The following is a 23258-nucleotide window of genomic DNA, read 5'->3' as shown; positions in this document are numbered from 1 at the left end:
TGGATTCAGATTTTTAGACCCTAAAAGGGGTAAGGGTTAAGTGCCTGAATTTCACCACAGTATCTTGAAGCCTTATGAGGTATCAAAGGAACGCAGATGTTGGCATTTGTGTGCCCCATGGAATGAAAAACATGCATTGTCCTCACACTTGTATACATTAATAATCAGATTTAAATAATCTAATGAAAGTGCAACATTACAATTCGCCTATTTTCAGTGTAGGCCTATTGTATCAAAATTGTAACAGTACATGGACATAAAGTAGGCTACAGTTCAGTACAAAAGGTATGACACAAATACAGTCGATATTACAGTAGGCCACTATCATTTGTGTTACTGTGTTATGAGATGTTGTATTTTTTCCTGATTGGATGACTGTCTCCAGAAAGGGAAGTGGGTGGGGTGCTTTAAGAGTCTCGCGCAATAACAGCCCTCATATCAAATAGTCGTCCCCAGGCAGCAAAGCGCAAGAGCACACATGCTTTTGGGACGAGCGAACATCACAGAGCACGAAGTTTGACCAAACCGGACTCCTGTAACGGATAAAGACTTGTCACCTCTCAAGAACTCAGGTTTGTGAACACTATTAGCCTACAGTTTTGAAAAACATTAGACGTTACATTGTTTTTAATAGGCTATCTGTCATGGGTTTTGAGGCGCATGTAAAAGTAGTTATGTCAATCTGCGTTTTCGAAGTGACTTTGGAAATGCTGTAGTAATGTGGAAAATCTATGTAAGGCATAGGGGGTTTTAAAGACATTGCATGTCAATAAGCAGGGGCGGCATTTCAGCTAAACCTATGGTCTGATTTTGTGTCATATTGAAGCTCATTTATTGCATTTTTTCACAATTTAAAAACTAAAATGCAATTTGGAGAACAGCAAAAACAAGCTAATTTGACTCCAGCCATTATCACCTTGTTGCTGTAGCTTCGTTCACCTCAGTCAAATAGGGGATTTACCATTCTACTAACATGTCATACAAGAATTAGCTGCTACGCACTAGCACAGCACCATGATTAAAACTCGAGTTTAGTTTTATGTCATTGTTAAACCAAACAGCAGTTACCTAGCCAAAGCCATCTACAGATGTAGGATCTTAATTTTGTTTGAGAATATTCCCGCGAAGCAGGAAATGCAAACTTGTAATGTAATTGAGTTTTAGAAAGGCTTGTAAAGTTTGTAATATCAGACTTGATTTGCCCTAACGAAATTGTTTAATTATAATCCACATAATTCACATTTCCTGTTTCTGCATGATTATTGTCCTGCTGTAGCAAACTAATCCTACATCTGTATTACAGCCAACTTTACCTCTGCACTGTTTTGAGAAAAGTGTGCTGTTCCATGCGGCTGCATCCATAGAACGAGCCTAACCTCCTGCTCCCAGGAGTCCGCATGATCCTAAAGTCAGTATTTTATACCTCTAAACTGCATTTGCCTTTAAACGGGATTTGAATCATTTTAGTAGCCTATTTTAAATTGTTGGTGTTGAGCTAGGTTATGGCGACTGCCATACCTTGCCATACCCAATTGAGGCCACTGTCAATGAGTGTCCCTGTATTGTAAAATAATACAAAACATTTTACAGATAAAAAAAAATATTTGATCAGTATTTTTAAAATGGCTTTTAAAGAGGGGTTTAAACTTTTACAGTAGTGTAGACTTCACAGCCATATAGTCAGCTGTTTAGCTCTACCAAACTAATGCACACATAAAATATGTTCTGCTGAGTTGCCTCAATGCCTTTCTCAATATTATATAGTTGACTACAGAATATATCAATTCAACAAATGCCAAGACATAACCCAGCTAGTACATTTGGTTCCTTGGAAGTTGTGGGAATGTATGTTTTTGGTTTCACATTGGTTGTGGGAACAAAGCCATATGTTTCCTGAATGGTAAAAACCTCTGAGAACAGATTTGAAAATGTGTCCTTTTCTGGGAACATGTATTTTTAGGTTGCAGGGAGGTTCTGAGAACGTTTTACTCTGGTTCCTTGAAAGTTTTCCTGTGAGGTCTTATTAACACTCTGAAAAGGGAATGTACTTATTGTTTCAATGAGACTTTTAATAATACTGCTAGCTTATTTTTGGTGAACTTTAAAAAAAACTCCAAGCACAGATAAGACACATGGAAATGAATTTCCTTGTATTGTGACATGGCATCAGTGAGATTCAAACCTATTATCTTCTGTCCTCTGTGCCACCAGGATGAAGCTAGTGTGACACACATATGTATGGTCATATTTTAGTTTTTATTTAGTTATTTTATGGAGCCATCCCTTGTTTAATTTTCTCGGGCTCCCAGGTATTTGCGTTGAAGGTAATGTATATGGTTACCACCGCTAGGGGGAGCTGTGACGTCAATGGGGAGCGTTAGTGGGATCGTGAGGTCTTGGATGTTTCTTTTATCTTGGAGAATGCCTGATAGTGAACACTGCTAACTTTTTCCGTCTCATCATTCTGCCCTGTTAATTCAGGTATGTAATGTGCAGAAGTACAATATGACTCACAAAATATTAAGATGGCATGCTTAACTACATAGTCCATGAGTTTGATGTTTGAAGGTAATTGAAAGGAGTTTTAACCAAGTGAATTTTTTTTTTTTGTATTTTCCCCATTATAAGAAATGGAGGTACGCTAGGTTGGTAATGGTTTACATGTAAGCAAAGGGAACAAGATGGCATCCAAACTGTACTTTTGCAAATAATCTTGCTATTTGATTTATTTTCTATGAACAAAGTCATAGTTTACTTCAGGTAATATATCTACATATGCATTGTGCCGATAGAATGTGTTGAAAGTGTTTATATTGATAAGAAAATAGCATTTAACAGTTTGCTAACTGAATTTAGATTTGCTAAGCACTAGCTAGCTCTAGGCTATTGGGTTTCAGCTATTGTTAGCTCACGTGTTGATGATTTAGAATGTAATGTTTCTAGCATTGTTTAGCACAGGCCTCCAGTCATTTGTAGCTTTATGGGATTTGACACTGCTAGTACTGTGCTCTCTATATAATGTAATGTAGCCTTTTATGGTACAATTTGATTGTTTTACATGAAATAGCTAAATATTATATACTGATTTATTAGCATCAGGTTACTGCCTGATTCATTTGACTATTAGTGAAAGGTAAAATGTGATTGTGGAGATGTATGGAGGTAACTTTTTGAATTTGAGACATTTATTTTGAAACCCAATATGGAATGTGAAAAGACTTAATACTACAATGCAGTTGTGGTGTGTACTTGACAAATCGAAAAGAAAGATAAAAAAAACAACATTTAAAAAATCTTGGAGAATGCCTGCTACTGAAAGTTACTAACCTCATCTTTCCACCCTGTTGATTCAAGTCTATCTGCTGACCGCGTCTGTCCGAGGCGTGTAATAGATTTTGAGGCTCGTCCGGGATTGGCGCCACCTTCTGGAGGTATCTGATCCAGAGATTTATGAACCAGGGACAGCATGACGCTTGACCAGAGCGAGAGGGCTACAAGTGGGCGACTTAGCAGCGGCAGGTGACCAGTATGAAAGGGGATCCTGACTGAGAGGAGTGCAGCACTATGTACCTTAAGTGTTTGGAAGCGTGCATCATGTCCAATAACAAAAAGGGTCTGGGCCATTAAGAAAAGTTTGCTTACACTGGCATCTGATTTAAGTTTTCCAGTTGAAAGTCTTGATATGGTACCAGAGCTAGACTCAGCTAACTTAAACAAGTCTAATGAGGAAGGTTGTTTTGACAGTGTGTGAATTCATGTGTTGCAAGACCCTGCTTGAGATACAGGATAGGGGTATGGCTCAATTACTGTTTATAAAGGATCCTATTGACGAGGTTATCCAAGGATGTGAAGGTAGTCCAGTGACCAGATTTATCCGCTAATGTAGCTACTGCTGATACTGAAATACAGGAGTATCAGTGGATTTTGACCAGTTATAAGAAGCTAGGCAGAAAACTCCTTCAGTGTAAAGTAACACTTGCCACACCCACACCAGACAAACCACCTACTGTAAAGGAACTTAGCAGCTTGTCTAAAATCCTGAGCACAGACCATGTAGCACACCTCACAGCTGATGGCATGGTCGCCATCAGAGACCTACCATATCTGCAGCTCAAGATGTGGGGGGGGTCAAATAGGTGACAACACTTCTGACATTAGTTACAACAGCATATGTAAACAAATAAGAGGGGTTAAAATAAAAACACAGTGAAGCTGAAATCATCACAGGCATCTTCCGCATCATCAAACCAGAACTTTAAATGCATGCTAATAAATAAGAATGAAAGGATTGTTACTGAGCTGAAACATTTGTTTCGGTCTCACTTAGGAGAAAAGAGCAGCACGTCGAGGTAAGGATGGACCGCCTGGGCAACGGTGATCCAGATCTGTCAATACAGGTGCCGTTCCTGGTTAGTCTCATGACACTAGAGCAGCCGTCTTATGTGAAAATGGGGTCGTGTCAGAACTAAGACCCCTCTCTGATTATTCTATCAGATAAAGCACTACTGAGGCATGTAATCAAAATAACAAGCAATGAAAGTGAGAGACAGGGTAGGTTGGGCCAAACCTCCCATCACAAGACAACACCCACAGTGCCCAGCTTGAAGTGGATGAAGTCAAAGTTCTCCAGTGGAATGGACTAAAGCACCCTTGGGAGACTGATTGACACTTTAGCCAGTCCGCCTGTCTTAGCCTGCCTCAACTTTGACTTGCCTTCACGCGCCACACTGATGCCTCTGAGAAGGGGCTTGCTGCTAAAAGAAACTGATGCATGAATGGGGAAAAGCTATGCATTGACAATGGTCTCCTGTACCGGAGAACCAGTCAAAGACATGAGCTAGTCTTACCAGTCCTGTACAAGCAAATGGTCTTGAAACAACATGTTAATGATGACATGGTTCATGTTGGAAGAGAGATATTGGCGCTGTATCAGGCAAAAGAAGCCAGCCACATATGTAGGAGCACCAACTGGCAATATCAACCACAAGTTCACCACTAGAGCTAGTCTAACTCTGTCCAAAGATGGGTGGGAACAAGACCTGTATCTTCCACCGCAATCTCCTGCACCTAGTCAATGACTTACCTGCAGACTTACCGCCACAGCCTGCACAGACAAACCCACCTAAAGAGAAAAGGAAGAGCTGCCCCAAAACAATGATACAAGACTCAGATGACGAAAGCACAGGAGCACATACCTGGCTGATAATAATTGTAAGAAAAGAGCAAAGAACAGACAACGTGAGACTTATCTGTGATACTCCGAGGAACCCAGCACGTGTAGGACCCACACAAGATGCTGTACCTACCAGAGTTATTGCACCTGAAAGTGAAATCCAAAGACCAGAAGAGTCAGAAGGAGTAGAACAAGAAGAAGAATACTTACCCGCTGAACCAGCACGGCCAGAGACCGAGATGGATATGGACGAAGAATACCTGTACGAAGAACACCTGTACAAGAGGAAAGACTCATAGTAAATCCCCCACTAGTTGACACAGGTTGGACAGGCTAGGAGGTCCACACGTGAGAGAAGGCCTGCACAGATGCTTCTTAGCACACGCTAGGTCAGCCATCCTTCCAGCCACACACTGCAATCAACACTGTAGAGGTTTATGGGGTTCCACCTATGACAGTCTGGGGAATTCCAACATACGACATTCTACAGCCTTACCAAACACTACCCTACCCCACACTAGTGCCTTACTGTATTAATAGGAAAGAATCTAAAGTGAAGCACTTATACATACCAATGACATGTAAATAAGGGTTAAATGTCAGGAGACATTGTCTGTTTGTCAGGGAGTGTGTTACGCACATTTTTGTACCCCCTTTTTTCTCCCCAATTTCGTGGTATCCAATTGTTAGTAGTTACTGTCTTGTCTCATCGCTACAACTCCCGCACAGACTCGGGAGAGGTGAAGGTCGAGAGCCATGCGTCCTCCGAAACACAACCCAACCAAGCCGCACTGCTTCTTAACACAGCGCGCATCCAACCCGGAAGCCAGCCGCACCAATGTGTCGGAGGAAACACCGTACACCTAACGACATGGTCAGCGCGCACTGCGCCCGGCCCGCCACAGGAGTCGCTAGTGCGCGATGAGACAAGGATATCCCTGCCGGCCAAACCCTCCCTAACCTGGACGACGCTAGGCCAATTGACGCACACATTTTTGACGTTTTATTTATTTATTTATTTTATGGCGCCATCCCTTGTTTAATTTTCTAGGTCTCCCAGGTATTTGCGTTGAAGGTAATGTATATGGTTACCACCACTAGGGGGAGCTGTGATGTCAATGGGGAGCGTTAGTGGGATCGTGACGTCTTGGACGTTTCTTCAGTCTTGGAAAATGCCTGATACTGAACACAAACTTTTCTCTGTCTTATCATTCAGGAATGTAATGTGTGAAAGTACAATATGAGTCCTGAAATATTGCGATATCATGGTTAACTACATAGTCCATGATTTTGGAGATGTTTGAAGGGAGTTTTGAGTTAACTGGTTTGTATTTTCCCCGTTAAGCAATGGTTGCTAATGGTTTACATGCAAGCAAAGGCAATAAGATGGTGTCTGAAATTTGTGACTTTTTCAACGATGTTTTTAGCTCGTATTTGTTTTATTTTCTATGAACAAAGGCTCTGTTTACTCCAGGTAATATTTGTACATATGTAATGTGGCGATAGAATGTTTTTGTATTAGCATTCAAAATAGCATTTAACAGTTCTCTAACTTTATTCTAAACAAATGTAGCTTTGCTAAGCACTAGTTAGCTCTACGCTATTGGGTTTCAGCTATTGTGAGCTCGAATATTGATAGTTTAGAATGTAATGTTTCTAGCATTGTTTAGCACAGGGCTCCAGTGATTTGTAGCGTTATGGGAATTGACACTGCTAGTACAGTGAGCTCTATATAATGTGATGTAGCCTTTTCTGGTACAACTTTATGGTTTGACATTCCAAATAGCTTTTGTTGGTTTATGCTGAATGCTATACTGATTGAATAGCCTCATGTTATATTCACTATTCATTTGACTATTAGTGAAAGGTAAAATGTGAATTTGTATATGTATGGAGATGGCTTTTTGAATTTGAGACCTTTATTTTGATACCCAATGTGGAATGTGAAAAGACTTTAATACTACAATGCAGTTGTAATGTATACTTGATGATTGATTTAGAAAAAAGAAGAAAATGAACAAAAGAGAACTGATACTGAACACTAACTTTTCTCAGTCTCATCATTCCACCCTGTTAATTCAGGTCTATTAACTGCTGACCACGTCTCACTCCGAGGCATGTAACACTTAGCATGCCATGTTTGTTTACACATACAAAGCTGTTCATTTTAGTCTATTCAAACAGACCCCATTTCAAAGGAAACAAGCACTCATTAAGATCAGGTAACGTTGTTTCTTAATGTTTTTGGAAGAATTTGAGAACATGACTTTAAAGCTGCAATATGTAACCTTTTGGGTGACATAACTAAATTCACAGAAATGTGAGTTATAGATCTGTCATTCTCATTGAAAGCAAGTCTCTAAGAAGCTGTAGATATGTTCTATGTGAGCTATTTCTATGCGTTCCGTTCTTCAGTTTTGTTTTTGCCTCTTTTACTTTAGGTTTTGTACACCAGCCATTTCTGTAAATACAATGTTTTTTGGTTATGGGAAAGATATTTCACAGCAGTTTAGATGGTACAATGATTCTCTACACTGTACTTGCTTGTTTTGTCATATAAACGGAAATTAAGCGAACTATTAGAATTAGAGTGATTTCTGCATAATGCATCTTTAAATTGAACCATGAGGAAACCTGTAGGAAACGTTATATTGAAGTACTGAAATTCCCTCAAATGTTGTTTCTTAACATTCTCTGAACTATTTGAGAACATTCCCAATGTCAAACCAGTTGGAGAACGTTCCTAGAACATCATCAAAATTGAAATGATATGTAACCATGTTTAAACTTTTAGGAAACTTTCTGTTAAAGTAATGAAATACCAAGAACATATATATATATATATATATATATATATATTTTTGGGGGAAGTTCCTTAAATGTGCAGAGAATGTTCCAAAGTCAAGCAACTATCCTGCACCGTTCCCAGAAAGCTGTGGGAATGTTGTATGCAAAATAACTATAGAACGACCACATTCTCACCAATCTCTAAGAAACATATGGTTCTCAGAACGATATGTGCTAGCTGGGAATTAGCTAATTATAGTACCTTTGCCAAAGTGCAGCAATAAAACGTTTCTGTGAATGCTCTGACTGAAGCAGAATATTGGGAATACTGTTTTGGCATAATATTATTCAGCAAAAACAATGTTACCGTCAGTTATGATTTATGATACTAATGTGCAATTGTTTATACATTGCTTTTAAGATTATTTAGTTTTTTTCATTATGTGAAAAGGCATTTGTATGCTTTCTTGGACCATAACAAAACGATATATCATTGTTTTGTGTCAAGGTGATCAAACATTATTTAATATCACTCATGTCATGAGCCTGATGAGATAATAGTATTTAGAGGGATCTATTTTGGATTTTAAACACAGGGTATAATCCCTTCAGAATCTACAGTGAACACACTTCATCTGAATTACAATGTCCAGCCATGCTACTCTCAGAGAGGCCATATTTCTGTTATACATCATCTAACAAGAATATAATGAAACTTGACTGATCGGGAACAGTGAGTGCACTAACAGAAAATAAAGTTTTCAAATAAATCAAGGTAAACAGTGTTGGCAACCATGGAATAATCTGCAGCTTCCCATATGAGGTGGACCAAAATACCAAAGTGCCATGAAATTGTATGACAGTGTGTGTGTTAGTGTAACACACTGTAGGAACTACTTTAGAGTTACTATGTATGATGTGCATACGGTCTATTTTGGTTTGAAAGGAGACTGGTATCTAAGCAATGTCATCGAATAAGCAAGGAAAAACATTTTAATATTTACTGAAGGAAGAATACTGGAAGTGTAACAGGTGTCAGTGTGATGCTAACAGCTTAGCTTCCTCCACTATCCGACTGCCCCATACTGGGCTCGAACCAGTGATCCTTTGCTTTGCAACACATGTGACTGCCTTCCTTGACACCGTGTAAACCGATTTGAGACATACAAATGGTGTGAGTGCACTCAATTGTCTCAGTTCAATTCCAACCGCGATGTCCCAGTCAAATGTCCCTCTATAGAGGACGATGATCATTGTAAAAGCAGTAGATGACGAAGTAGTTTGTAGAAGATTCGCACTGGTGCCTTAACGGGGGTACAAAACCGGTCAAGATTATCTGTTCACAAACATCAAAGGAAAATATGTCCCAATTCCCTTCTGGTTCAGCACACTCTGATTATCTTTAGTAGTAAATTAATTGTAGACAGCATCCAACGTAATCGTACGCCGTTTCGTGGTGGTTGCCATCTGCTTTACAGAGACGATAATAATGCCTGTGCAGTAGCGCTCTGGTGCAATGCGAGTTAATATCTTTGGCTGTGAGTGATGGAAAATAAATTGCCTTTAAGACAATTACTTGAATAATTCTATGGATATTTTTTGGCACAAGGGTGATAATGAAATTGTCTTTTTAGGAATTTTCTATTTGGACTTCTCTACGGAGGCGTCTATGGGAATTGTCTTTTTGGGCTGGCTCGACGACAGATAAACTGCAATACCGAAAGTGTGCTTCTTGAGTGGAACCCCGGGGCCTTGCTCCCAACCCATACAATTAGTGTAAAGAAGTCAAAAAAAGCAAGGGCTACATTAGCAGGACATTTTTTTAAAAGTTTTCTGAATTGATTAAGCATATTGGTTTTTGATATTTCTATTCTAACCCCCAATGGCGCATTAAAGATAATCGACCTCCTTAATAACTATTGTGTGTGTTATTAGCCGCAGTCAACGCCAAAATTTAAAACTGCCAATAATACTAAATCAGTGGTCTTCAACCTTTCCTTACCCTTTCCTTACCTTTCCCTCCCGGAAAAACTGGCAACCCATCATACTTAAATACTTTTTACATTTTTTACATGTTTTGTCTTATCAGGTGAATGATAATGGCAAGGAGACGTAATCAACATTTTAAAATTAATAGATTTGGTCAATAGTTTTTCATTATTTTGTAAACTCTAAAATAGTCTAGAAATGTAATTCTTAACACATTTTCGCTAAGAGTACTTGTTTAGCCGGTTAAATTAAAAATACACTCAAAATATGACTTGGCCTCCACAATAACCCGACCTCAACCCAATTGAGATGGTTTGGGATGAGTTGGACCGCAGCGTGAAGGAAAATCATTCCAGGTGAAGCTGGTTGAGAGAATGCCAAGAGTGTGCAAAGCTATCATCAAGGCAAGGGGTGGCTACTTTAAAGAATCTAAAATGTATATTTTGATTTGTTGAACTTTTTTTCGGGTTACTACATGATCCCTTATGTTATTTCATAGTTTTGATGTCTTCACTATTCTACAATGTAAAAATAAATAAAGAAGAACCTTGAATGAGTAGGGGTGTCCAAACTTTTGACTGGTTGTGTGTGTGTGTGTATTTCCGTGGACCTCCTGCAGTCTGCTGACCACCGGTGTGAATACTCCTGGACTACATGTTTCAATTGATCCTCATTATGTCCTGCTCTTTGCCTGGTTCATAACGGATGTTAATAGGAAACACTAGGAGTAGCTGGTTATCTTTTATATTGTCCTCCATTAATATGTGTGTTATTGGATCAAATCAAACTTTATTTGTCACATGCGCCGAATACAACAAGTGTAGACCTTACCGTGAAATGCTTACTTACAAGCCCTTAACCAACAGTGCAGTTCAAGAAGAGTTAAGAAAATATTTACCAAATAGACTAAAGTAAAAAATAATAATAAATAGTAACACAATAACAATAACGAGGCTATATACAGGGGTACCGGTACCGAGTCAGTGTGTGGGGGTACAGGTTAGTTGAAGTAATTTGTTCCTTGTAGGTATGGATGAAGTGACTGCATAGATAATAAACAGCGAGTAGCAGCAGTGTACAGGAGGGGAGGGGGGGGGGGGGGGGGGGGGGGGGGTCAATGTAAATAATCCAGTGGCGATTTTATTAATTGTTCAGCAGTCTTATGGCTTGGGGGTAGAAGCTGTTGAGGAGCCTTTTTGGTCCTAGACTTGGCGCTCCGGTACCGCTTGCCGTACGGTAGCAGGGAACAGTCTATAACTTGGGTGACTGGAGTCTGACAATTTTATGGGCTTTCCTCTGACACCGCCTATTATATAGGTCCTGGATGGCAGGAAGCTTGGTCCCAGTGATGTACTGGGCCGTACGCACTTCCCTCTGTAGCGCCTTACGGCCAGATGCCAAGCAGTTACCATACCAGGCGGTGATGCAACCGGTCAGGATGCTCTCGATGGTGCAGCTGTAGAAACTTTTGAGGATCTGAGGATCCATGCCAAATCTTTTTAGTCTCTTGAGGGGGGAAAAGGTTTTGTTGTGCCCTCTTCACGACTGTCTTGGTATGTTTGGACCATGATAGTTCGTGGGTGATGTGGACACCAAGGAACTTCAAACCTTTGACCGGCTCCACTACAGCCCAGTCGATGTTACAGCAGGGCCAGCGGCCACACACACACACACACACACACACACACAGGGAAGAGCAATGTCCCCGCTGTGCATACAGAACGGCCATCTATTGCCTCCTCGACACCTGGAGTCAGAGCAATTTGAGCTTAGGAAATCTGTGGTGTTTGTTAGAGACCTAAGGGCCTTCTCTGAATCTCTCTTCAAATATTCATCGTCCCTATATTCTGGAGTCATTTGATAATTGACACTGGGCCGGGTTTTATGATCTTCATCTGAGAGTGTGGAGCACTATTAAAGATAGCCCTTTAGCCTCCCACACCGAGCCAGACCTCCAGTATTAAACCTGTCTTTGTGTGGTGGCCAACTGCCTACTTGGACTAGAATCTGCTGACTGTTAAGGGTTCTTCTGTTAAGCTTTCCCTTTCTTTAAATTTGTTTGGTCTGCTTTTCTTTGATAGATATTATTCTGAGGCTTGAGGATTTTCCCTAGCTCGGAGATCAGTTTTACTGACTCTGACTTTACCAACGTCTTGCACCCATGTCTTTGTGGGGACCTCTCTTTATTGCTTAATCCATTCTTCAGGGCTCAATTTATACCTTCTATTGTGAATGGGATCTGGACAGTCAGCATGTCCTGTATATGCGGAGCCCAGCTATCAGCTTGACTGGAGAATCCGTGTTTTTAGTTCTCAACTGCCCTTTCATTTAATTTAAGACAGACCTAACATTGTGGCCAGAGATAAGAAAAGAGGGCGTGGACTATCCGGTCGCAATCTGTCAGTATGTCTTCACAGACTGAAATGTATTGTATTATATCCTTTCTTAAAGTTTCTCCAACCTTTCTTACCTTTGGACATTTTTAGTAAAGTTTTGACTTTGCTGACTCTTTGCCTTGGTGCTTTTCGGACCGTTTAATATAATGCGTTGATGTTCCGTGATCTGGCACGGGCCCCGATGGTCCGCTGTGGGGACAGTCAGAATACTCAGAACGGAGGAAAGTGCTGTCCTCTGACTTTGGGACTGCTGACATCTCCATATTCCTGCCACCCGCTCCCTCCCAGATCCCTCTGATTGATGTTCGTCTGCCTGGCTGACTATCGTGCGCGTTTCTCCATGAATACAGACATGAATCACAGGGATTAGCATTCCGCTCTTCCTATCTCTCCCTGCCTCCATCCACCTCTTTCTCAGTGGTGTCTCAGTTCCTTACACGCGTCTGGCAGTTCCGCTGACGGTGGGGGGTCTGGGGTGAGTGGCTTGGGGCCCCGCCAGAGCGAGGCCTGTCGGACGCAGCCTCACTCACTGCCACTTCGGATGGCCCTCGTCTCGCTGAATATTTCATGGTGTGATTTGGGCTGTAAATTAAAGATGTGTTTTCAGGTGGGTTTGACCAGACTGAGTGATATTCTCTGTGACTGGTAGGGGGAGTGGCCGTTCTAAGGCTGCCCTTCACCTTGACAGTCTCAAAGCGACGCAGGGTTGCAGTGGTGGTCTTTTCTTGGTGTTGTCGTTCTTTGAGACAGTCCTGTTCTGCTGTTTCACAGGGAAATGTAGGTAAAAATAAACTGAGAATGAAGTGAGAGAAAGGACCCCCCTAAAGTGTGTGTGTGTGTACTGTAGGCTATGTGTTTGTGCCAATGAGAGATTTTTAAATGGGTAATGCCTACATCCCACCCTCTTGAGAGGAGGCTGTTTTCTCTGCCAGCATTGAGGAACACTGAAGACTGTGATATTACTCATCAGCAGCATGGGCTCTTTATAGAAGGCCACAGCCTCCCTGCGGTGCGACACACACACTGCCGGCTCAGACAATCAGGAAAATTACACAAACATCCTGGAGTGGAAGCAGCTGTTCTAATCTAGAGGAGGATCCTCTCCCCGGCTAGGTTGAAGTGTGCTGCTTTCCTCTCTTACCAGATGACCCTGTGTCTAGCACAACACCAGCCCAGCAGGGGATATGTTCACGTTCTAATACATTTGTCTCATAACTGATTCAAACACTAATAGGAATTTGAATTGACTGATCACGTCAGTGCTTCAAATATTCTGCATGATGCGTCTGTGGGATAAGAGTGGGCTTTGTAAAAGGAAACGCTGAGCCATTGTGCTCCTGTCGAGAACAGATTTGTCCTCCCTCTGCCTGTCATGCATCATGGTGATAAATGTGTTTCAGGGAAGCCATGGACAATTTGTAATCTCCAAAGGACACAGTTTCATCAGGCCTGAATGGCCTATACTTCAAACTTACGAGTGGCGAATGGGAGAAAAGTACATTTTTATATATGTAAGCTGACATGCCTGGAGAATGTATGAATATACAATTCATCTCGCTTTAGTTTTTAGTTGATACAATGTTTTTTTAGTTTATGCCCTGGCACCACCACCTCCTTAACATACACACTGCAAAAAAAGAGTTTGGTACTCTTCTCATTAAAGTGGCAGGCTGACTAGAAGGTGATGGCATAGCTTAACAGGCACTTCAAGATGGAACAGCTGTATGTTTAACTGCTTAACTTGATCTCAATTACAGTAGTGTTTTGAATGGCGGCCTGCATCATTAAGTACAGCCTCCGTGAGAGACCAGGGCCTGGCCTGAAAGGAATGCTAAGTGTAAATGGAAATGCCACTTTGCCAATTTTTGTCTTGTGTTGTCTCCTAAAGTCCCCTTGAACAGAGGTGGGTGAGGGTGTAGTGTTTATATATAGACTGGTGGTTACTGGCGCTGAGAGGCTTGGATGCGGTTGGAATTTGGTTGGTTTGTTGGGAGCCCAAGGTGACCTGGTGCTATACCGCTTTTTTGAGTCGGAGTTAGAGTCCCCTTCATGCTGTGATGAATGGAAAAGGACAAACACTAGTATATCTAGACATGGCTCAAATCAAAGAAGCACATCAATAATTTCCATGATGGATGGCATCAATAGGATCTCCCATGGACCATACAGTCTTGCCTCTTCTGTAAAGCATTAGCATATGTTTTTCATGCAAACACCCTGAGGTTTGTTGACTGACTCCTCTGCCCTTTTCTCAATTCCACTTTAATCTTTATAAACACCGAATTTGAAAGTGTTTATTTAATTCCCTGTAGTCCTGTGAGACTGGAGGACGTTAGGATCTTTACAGGAGGGGGCTGCATCTCTCTTTTTTTAATCTCTCTGTCACTCACTCTTTCTCACTCACTCTCTGTGTAACCCTGTCTCTTTTATCTTTCCCTTTGTTTCTCTTCTCTTTATTTTTTGATCTTTCTCTTTACTTTGCTCTCTCGCTTTCTGTACCCCCCTCCCGCTCTCGTCAACTTTAATTACTATTACAGAAAGGACTCAGACTAGCCATAAATAATGACAAATCAAGCCTTTTATTGTTTCCCTCTTCTTGCTGAGCCAAGTGAAGAATGTATTTAGGGGTTGCAGTTAGACGGGTTTGATAATACAGTAATGGTGTTGGACTTAATGAAAAGATATTGCCCTGTCACGTTACTGAAGGTTGTGTGTGTGCCTGTGTGCCTGTGTGCACACTTAGAGAGCATGGAAAGGGCAGAGCGGGGCCCGGTAAGGTAAATGAATGTCATTTATCTATTTCTTCATTTACTCTGATGAGCTCTGTCACCATTGGTGTGACCAATGGCTGTGTGCAGGCGCACCTGGGGGGGTGCGTGTGTGTGTGTGGGTGTTCTATGAAGAGTGATGAGGCCTATGTCCCCTCTGCACCTCTCAGAGGACTCGTTCCAGCAGCAGGGCTGAGAGGAAGTGTCCTCATGGAGTAATGGAGCGGGCGGGTGAGCCTGATGGAGGGTGATGGTTGGAGGGAGGACTAACGAGGAAGAAAATAAGCGGAGCAATCTCTCTGCTTCCTTCCGACTTCCTTCCCACTGACTGACTGACACTGCACTCACTGAGTGACTGTACACTCTCAGCCCACTGGACACAGACGTCAGTTCAACTTCTATTTTTGATTTACATTTGGTTGAGTTGTCAACTAACGGGAATTCAACGTTTAATCAACAAAAAAACACCATGCCATTGGATTTAGGTTAAAAGTTGGTTGAAAGGAGCCTCCCGAGTGGCGCAGCGGTCTAAAGCACTGTGCTTTAGGTGTCACTACAGCCCCAGGTTCGATTCCAGGCTGTGCCACAGCCGGCCGTGACTGGGGGGGCCACCAGAGGCAGCGCACAATTGGCCCGTCACCCGGGTTAGAGCAGGGTTTGGTCGGCCGGGATTTCCATGTCCCATCGCGCTCTAGCGACTTCTTGTGGTGGGCCGGGCGCCTGCAAGCTGACTTCGGTCGCCAGCTGGACGGTGTTTCCTCACATTGGTACGGCTGGCTTCCGGGTTAAGCAAGCAGTGTGACTTGGCAGGGTCGTGTTTCGGAGGACGCATGGCTCTTGACCTTCGCCTCTCCCGAGTCCATACAGGAGTTGCCGCAATGGAACAAGACTGTAACTACCAGTTGGGGAGAAAAAGGGGTAAAAAGTACACAATGATACATTTTTCAAATCCAATCAGTTTTCCACTGATCCAAACATGTATGCATGGCACTCAAGGATACAGAAAGCACCTCCTCCAAACAGCTAGGGTGCCCACGACAGCTGAAACAGAGCAGTACCTAGCCAATTGCTTTGGCCTAGTTTCTTTTCAGGCCCAGAATCTGGAGGCCACACACTGCAAGTCTGTGTATGTGGCCGAGACTGGCAAATATTAGAGCCACCAGCTTGCACCTACACCCGAGACTGTCCAAGCCCCACGAGGAGCTGGTATTTAAGCAGCTTCTAGGCAAAGGCCTGCATCATGTAGCCGTCCAATGAGCAGCCCACTTCCAGAAGGAGCTCCTCCCCCTGGCCTCAACAACAATATCTGGCATATATGGCCCACGGGAAAACACATTATCATCAACATCAAACCAGCTTCCCCTTACATGAGTGTTTATGCATGTGTGCTGTTGGTGAGACTACTTGTTTCACCTCACTGGCTATCAGGTCGACAAGGCGGTCATGTCTAGCAATGTACAAATCAGTTTATGAACAGCAGCCATTCACAACATGGGCAATGGACTCCATTACATTTGACTCATGTAGAATACAAAATGGGGCATGGTTTGCAGGGTACCAGAGTGCTAGATTATATTTTGTTGGTAGAATTTGCAACCTCATCTTAATGTCCTGGCCAACGTCAGCATTCTGGTACATGGAATGGGAGACAGCGTGGTCAGCACAGTCTAGAGCAGCGGTTTCCCCTGCAGCCTCAGGCCAGTCCAGTGTGGCAGTTGCTGCATCCATCTGATACCAAGGAGTGTTGTCCTGGATGAGATGTTCCATCATGGGTGACAGAAGACTCCACACACGCACTTTGACTGACAGCCACAGAACAATTATTTCCCTTGACGCCTCAGTGACAGAGAGGGTGGTTAGAGCTTTGTGATATCCTCTTTCTAACACACGATCAAGGTCAGTTCTATCAAGTTTGGGATTTTACAAAGCTACTAGATATCAAAAACCTACATTTGGAGAGTGCTAGGTCTCTTTGTACATTTGCCAAATTTAAAATGTAACCTTGCAAACTTTCAATTCCAAGTAAAATCAATAGTTTGTTTTCATACTGTAGTCTACAAAGAAAGAGGATTAGGGAATGACCTTTTAAAGAACAGTGCAACTCCAGTTAAAGTTTCCTATGATTGGATGATTGAATCCATAGCCCCTGTTTGTGTGGAGGTGAGTCTGCTCACTGGAACATGTGACAGGTGATTAGTTAAATGTTTATCTCAGGGTGATTTTGAGCCTATTGAACAGCAGCCAGTTTCATAAGTACTCTGTCTCTGTCACACACACAGACCCACAGGCACGAAGCAAGGAGCCACAGGCACTGCAGGGAGATGTACTTCCTGTCCCGTTGTCATTCCCCAAGGGGGGACATTCTCAGCCAGCAGTCTGTTATGCCTTTTTTACTTACTTTAATACTTTCCCTTTCTACTTCTCTACTTCCTTTTTCTATTCTGGACTTGTGTCAGAGGAAATAATTGAGATGCCTCAATTGTGTGTGTTTTGCTTATGTGCAGGTGGGATGAACCCCCATGCAGAGGGACATGTGTGGCTCTGAAGTAGCAGATGGACAGTCTCACAGCTAGTCAGGCTGATCTGCATGCCTGTACTGTGTTGTGTTGTAATAGTTGTGTGTGTCATGTGGTGCACTGCCATCTGTCTCTGGCCTCTGTGCCATGCTGGGCAGGCACTGGTCAGTGGAGAGGGAACCACTACTGCTGGGCAGCACTGTAACCTTCCACTATCTCCCACAATCAGAGGGAGACGTCACCTTGCAAGGTTTCCAGCTCACACACGCACACATACACGGGTCCCGTCGTTTCCGAGACCCGATATTTTTTGTTATTTTAATTATCACAAAAAAAAATTGGTGTCCACATTTACATTTTCCACAACCAACAACACGAGGAACCAACAGCAAAATCAGACAACCCCATCGTGGAATAGTTGACTTATTCAATTGTTTAGCCTGTCGCAGTCTATGCGAGAAAATTATATTCCTCTCGAGGCACTTTAAAATTGCGAGTGCTGCACAGGGGGAGAGAAATGCGAGCCCAGTCATTGTAGCCTAACATTGTTAATGCAGTCGCGGGAAAACACACCAGTGCATTCTAGCAACCAAACCGTTATGAAACTTTTATTCAAACAAATAAGTCTCACGTAGAAAATTAGCGATTCTTTTTTGTTGTTGACCAAATTCCACACTCATTGACCTCCATACAAATGCCTCACTTTGGTCTTATTTTTCGTGCACAGATTTTGGGCAGAGCAAGCCCTCTTGCTTAGCCTCTTCCCCTCTGATTATATTCACAGTACATGATTGAGTGAGTGCCAGTGGAACGTTTTTTGTGGACATTCAAGTCATCAATGTTACTATAATGAGTAGCAAGATAACTCTAAACTTTAGGCTAAGTGATCTAGCTAATGATGAGCCCAATAGGGTAAATGCAGATGGGCAACCCTCAGCCTATTTATTTATAGCCACTATGCTGAATCAGCCTGATAATATTGACCAATATGTTATATTGGGCTCATTTCTGGAGGGAAAAAGTATATTGTAGATGTATGTGCACGTCCATGAACTGTTGACCCCCCACCTTCCAAATGAACCACTACGCACACAATCAAATCAAATTTTGCCCCTTCTCAATTTATATTAAAGTACCCTCACTCCTGTTCTCAATTTTAGTGCTTTAATGAAAGACCATCATGCTCAATGTGTAACATGCATGTAGCCAGTCCTTACAGCTGGGGAGGCAGCCATCCAGAGTCAGTAGGGAGCAGTTTGTCAGGAGTGGAGACCACTGGGGAGCTGGTGATTGAATAACACTGATTGAATAGCACACCATCTCCGGCTCAGAGGTCGAGAGGAGAGGGAGGAAGTGAGAGAGCGAGTCTACAATGTAGACTAGTATTAGCAGAGGTGAGAATGTACAATGCCACATACTTTTTTCGAGATACAGTAGTGTGTCAGCGTTATGTGTGAAGCACCTTGTCAAGGACGACTTGCTAGGGGAGAGGTAAAAGATGCCAAAAACTGTACTCCAACCTGGCTCTGTCCAACCTCTCTGTCCTCTGTGTGCCAAATTACCTCTCTTCCCACTGAATGTGGCAGGGTTTTGTGGGAATGGTCTGGTAATGGCCTGGTGTACTGTACCTCAGATTTGAAACCCGATTCGGCTGTCCTGGAGATGTGATTTATATAATTCATGAGAAACCATTTGATTCCACATGACTTGTTATTTTTTCATTGAACAAAAACTGCTGAAACAGTGCGCTGATGTACGAATGTGACATTTGTGAAATCAACGTTTACAAGAGTGTATTCATTACGGTTAATGCTCTTCTAATACCACTGTAATCCTCCCCTAAATGAGTGTAATCAAGCAGTGTAACACTCGCTACAGCAGCTGGGAAATGTCAGAATGTAATTGTTACTTATTGACCCTAGTCTAACAATGGGAGTATTTAGTGGAGTTTGCAGGGTTTTAAAGTTCTCTGTCGTGGATATGGTCTAATGAAGTTCTTGGTCAAGCATTAACCATATCATTTTTAGCCCCATAACAATCATAAATAATGGATACAACATTATGTTAATGTTAGTCAGTGGTAATAATGGGAATGATGACTGTTGTGTTTTCATGTGCTTTCAGGTTGTGTGAGGGGAGGAAGTTGTGAAGTCACGCGGAGAAGCAGTTACTGTTCGGTTACAGAACCGGAGTAAGGCTTGGCTTGGTACACCAGAAGGAACCAAGCCTTCTTTCAGAGGTCCTCTTCTTCCACACAGTCCTACCCTACCAGTGACTGTGCAAATCCATTCACAGACAGACACAGAACTTAACAGAATCTCTTGTACCCTATATTTGAAAGGAGTTTTCAATCCTAAAAGTACACACTCTATCGGAAGACTGCATGGTGAAAGTGTTACCTTGTTAGACACCCACAGGGCTATAGACAGAAGCTCCACTTGTCAAACCCACTCACTGTCTCTACCCTGGAGAAAAAGGCTTATTTAACATCTAACACTAGCACGACGTGCTGTGTGTTGCTTTCACATTCAGCGCCATTGATCCACTGACCGCCCTGTAATTTCATTAGCATTCTAGCCTCTCTTATTTTTTTAAAACACACACACACACACACACACACACACACACACACAGAGACACAGGCAACCCTCCAAATGACACACTGTTTTCACAAATATTATTGGCCCTGTTGATCACGAGGCACATGCTGCTGTCAGCTCATTCAATCACCATCCACTACAGACAACACCTGGGTATGAGGGTCCCATCTGCACACTATTAGCCCCCATTGAGAGAACTGGAGAGTACTACTACACTTCCCTGTTGTACTGCTATGTTTATTCACTCTGGCAGGTGCTAGTGTCATGTCCTATTTGTCCAGGCGGCTGTCTGTGTGAGTGGATACGACAGGGTTATGATGAACACGTGCTGTTGTCGTCTTCTACTGCCTACGGTTGGGTCACTGTGAGGGGAAGAGATCCTAGGTCTGATCATACTGTTTGTCTATCACCCTGTCAGAAGGGATCAAGACCAAATCTCTCTTGAAGTAGACACTTCATCTCAAAGAGACTAACATCTCAAAGGATAAACAAAGGCTGACTAGAACACATCAGTCTGTCCAACCGTCTGTCTGGTTGTACCCCCAACTGTGGCCCACCTCTTGCCCGCTCCCCCCACCATCCAGTCTGTGTGTAAGTTCTGCCGACGGGCTGCTTGGAGGATGAGCGATGTCCCCACCCTGGACTATGAGCTGCTGCTGTCCCCTGGGCCCTCCCTCCCTGGGCCCCCCAGCAGCCCTGCTCTGGTGGGGGGCGACGCGGAGCAGAGGACGGCCTTTGCCTTCGTGGGGCTCCTCATGCTCTTCCTGGTCTTCCTGCTGGTGCGCTGCTTCCGCATCCTGCTGGACCCCTACAGCCGCATGCCATCCTCCTCCTGGACCGAACACAAGGAGGGCGTAGAGAGGGGGCAGTTTGACTACGCCCTGGTCTAGACCTGGGTCGTGTTCATTAGGAACCAAACGGAAGAAAGAGGACTGAAACAGGGAGGGACTACCCGAACTTGTCCAATAAGAAAATGTTGTTTTCGTTTTCCGTTGCACAACGTTTCGCTACGGTGTGCCCTAATGAAAACGACCCCGGTAGTGTCTAAAGGGGGCAGTTTGACTGGCCCTGCTGTAGAAACAAAGACCACAGTTGTCAAGACAGGATTCCTCAACACCCAGACCAAGACCTTTGACTACATGCTGCTGCAGAGACCCGAGGAAAGAGGGGCCGTTTGGAATATATGCTGCCGTCAAGGCCCACACTAAAACCAGACCACCAGATTGCTTGAGACCCAGACTGTTACTAAGACTAGACCATTTGAGACCCAGACTTGCAACTCAGAGCCAGAGGTAGAAAGGGGTTGTACTGCACTGCTGCATTCCCCTCAAAATACTTCCTCCTCCTCTTCTAGTCCCTGTAGATTGGCTAAAATGCAGGGGAGTGCTGACAAAGCCATTACAAACACAATGAGATTGCAAACAAGATCTCTCCAGATTAAACGTATAGGCTATATCATAGTAGCTTTCAATATTTACATCACACCTGTTTCTGTACCTCACAGTTTATGATTTGTTACAGTATATTTGACAGTCATTACCTTTTTTTAATATTGATTGGCCTCTGACAAATGATCAATTTGTATTTTTCCCTCAGATTTCCGACTGGGTTGAGATATTACAACTGTGTTTAGATGCATCCGCCCTTTTAAGAAACCAGACTGGTGATTTGTCTTCAAAGGAGCATTATTAGTGTGTTTTGTGTTGGTATAACTGAAACAAAGCCATATCTATAATATGAAACGTGATATGTTTTCATATACGAAGCATGGGCAGCAATTTTTCAACTCGCCTCTACTTGGCGATACTTTCTTTGGTCTCGATATGGAAGAAACACGTCTTTTATAAATGTCTGTGTTCAGTTGCAGGTGGTACTCCGAAAAACAGAAAATTCAGAAAAATATTACATCCACTTTTTGCACCGCATGAGGTTTCTCGCCATCTTAGCTACTGCACATCTCGCATTTCCCAACATCTTTGCCGGAACTAGTCAATGCGCTTCACACAGTGCGACCAAAACAAAGATCTACACACATGCAAGAGGCATTTCTCACTCAGGGCCATAGCTAAAAAAAAAAAAAGATTTTTATTTGTATTTATTTTTAACTCGTTCGGGGTCTCAACTTACTGTTGAGAGTTAGAATAGTAGAATACACAAGGTGCAATTTCTAAACTTGGTTGTGCATTAGCAGTTTTACTCGTTATGTCACTCAATTAGCCCATGTCAGTAAAACATTTTTAGATTGCTAAATTAGTCTTGCTAGTTATCTTATCACGGCCGAATTACCGTGCTTAGGGACCCTGACCTCCAGGGGGAGCCATTTGATTTTGTTAGTCACTCTCACCCAGATATCATATTAACATGGCGAAATGTGTAGAATTGCAGGGAATTATCTTTAAAACTGCAAACATTTCTCCCCACCCCATGGCAAAATGTGTAGAATTGCAGGAAATTAGCTGTAAAACTGTAAGAACAACAATCTTATTTGTTTACCTTTTTAATAAAATATTTGTTCTCCTAACAGATCCCTCTACATAATAAATTATAGTTTTAAATCTCAGAGCTGAGTTAATGTGTAGCGGCTAATTGTATACTGTATGTGAATGAAGCTACAGCAATCAATGTGATGTCTGGGGTCATTTTGGCTTGTTTTTGCTGTTCTCCAAATAGCATTTTAGTTTAAAAATTCTATAAAAATGCAGTAAATGAGCTTTAACGTTGTTAAATCCAGAGCAGGCAGCTTTGCTTGCGTTTAAGATTTGTAAGTAGATATTTTTCATAACTGCTTTGTTTTTGCTACGCAGGGTTTAATTTTGTGAAATAAAATGTGGTTTTCTTCAATTTGTGTTTCCAGTGTGGGAGTGTATTACTCTTCCTGTAAAATCAATAAAGCATTTTACCACATTAATCCACTTTGAATCACTTTAACAAAGCACTAATGGGACATTTACAGGGCAGGAAAATGAAACTCCAAGACAATCCTTTAAAAATATAACCCACAATACTTTTATTGCCATTTATGTCACTGA

General features: G+C 42.4%; 1 protein-coding gene across 3 annotated transcripts; it reads left to right on the top strand.

Annotated features, from left to right (window-relative positions):
* The first annotated feature begins 421 nt into the window (after positions 1-421).
* Positions 422-23137, top strand: LOC129810846 (cortexin-1-like). 3 transcript variants are annotated; one of them, XM_055861783.1, is made up of 4 exons: positions 422-572; positions 1304-1408; positions 3355-3519; positions 19754-23137. In XM_055861783.1, the coding sequence occupies exon 4, from the start codon at positions 20850-20852 to the stop codon at positions 21117-21119; it is 270 nt and encodes an 89-aa protein (XP_055717758.1). In that variant the 5' UTR covers positions 422-572; positions 1304-1408; positions 3355-3519; positions 19754-20849; the 3' UTR covers positions 21120-23137. The 3 variants fall into 3 exon arrangements, with proteins under 3 accessions (XP_055717758.1, XP_055717759.1, XP_055717757.1); XM_055861784.1 differs by lacking the exon at positions 3355-3519; XM_055861782.1 differs by lacking the exons at positions 1304-1408; positions 3355-3519.
* Positions 23138-23258: the final 121 nt, after the last annotated feature.

The sequence above is a fragment of the Salvelinus fontinalis genome, chromosome 14, assembly GCF_029448725.1.
Source record: "Salvelinus fontinalis isolate EN_2023a chromosome 14, ASM2944872v1, whole genome shotgun sequence".
NCBI lineage: Eukaryota > Metazoa > Chordata > Actinopteri > Salmoniformes > Salmonidae > Salvelinus > Salvelinus fontinalis.
Note: the sequence above shows the minus strand (reverse complement) of the source record. Positions and strands in the feature narration are given on the sequence as shown.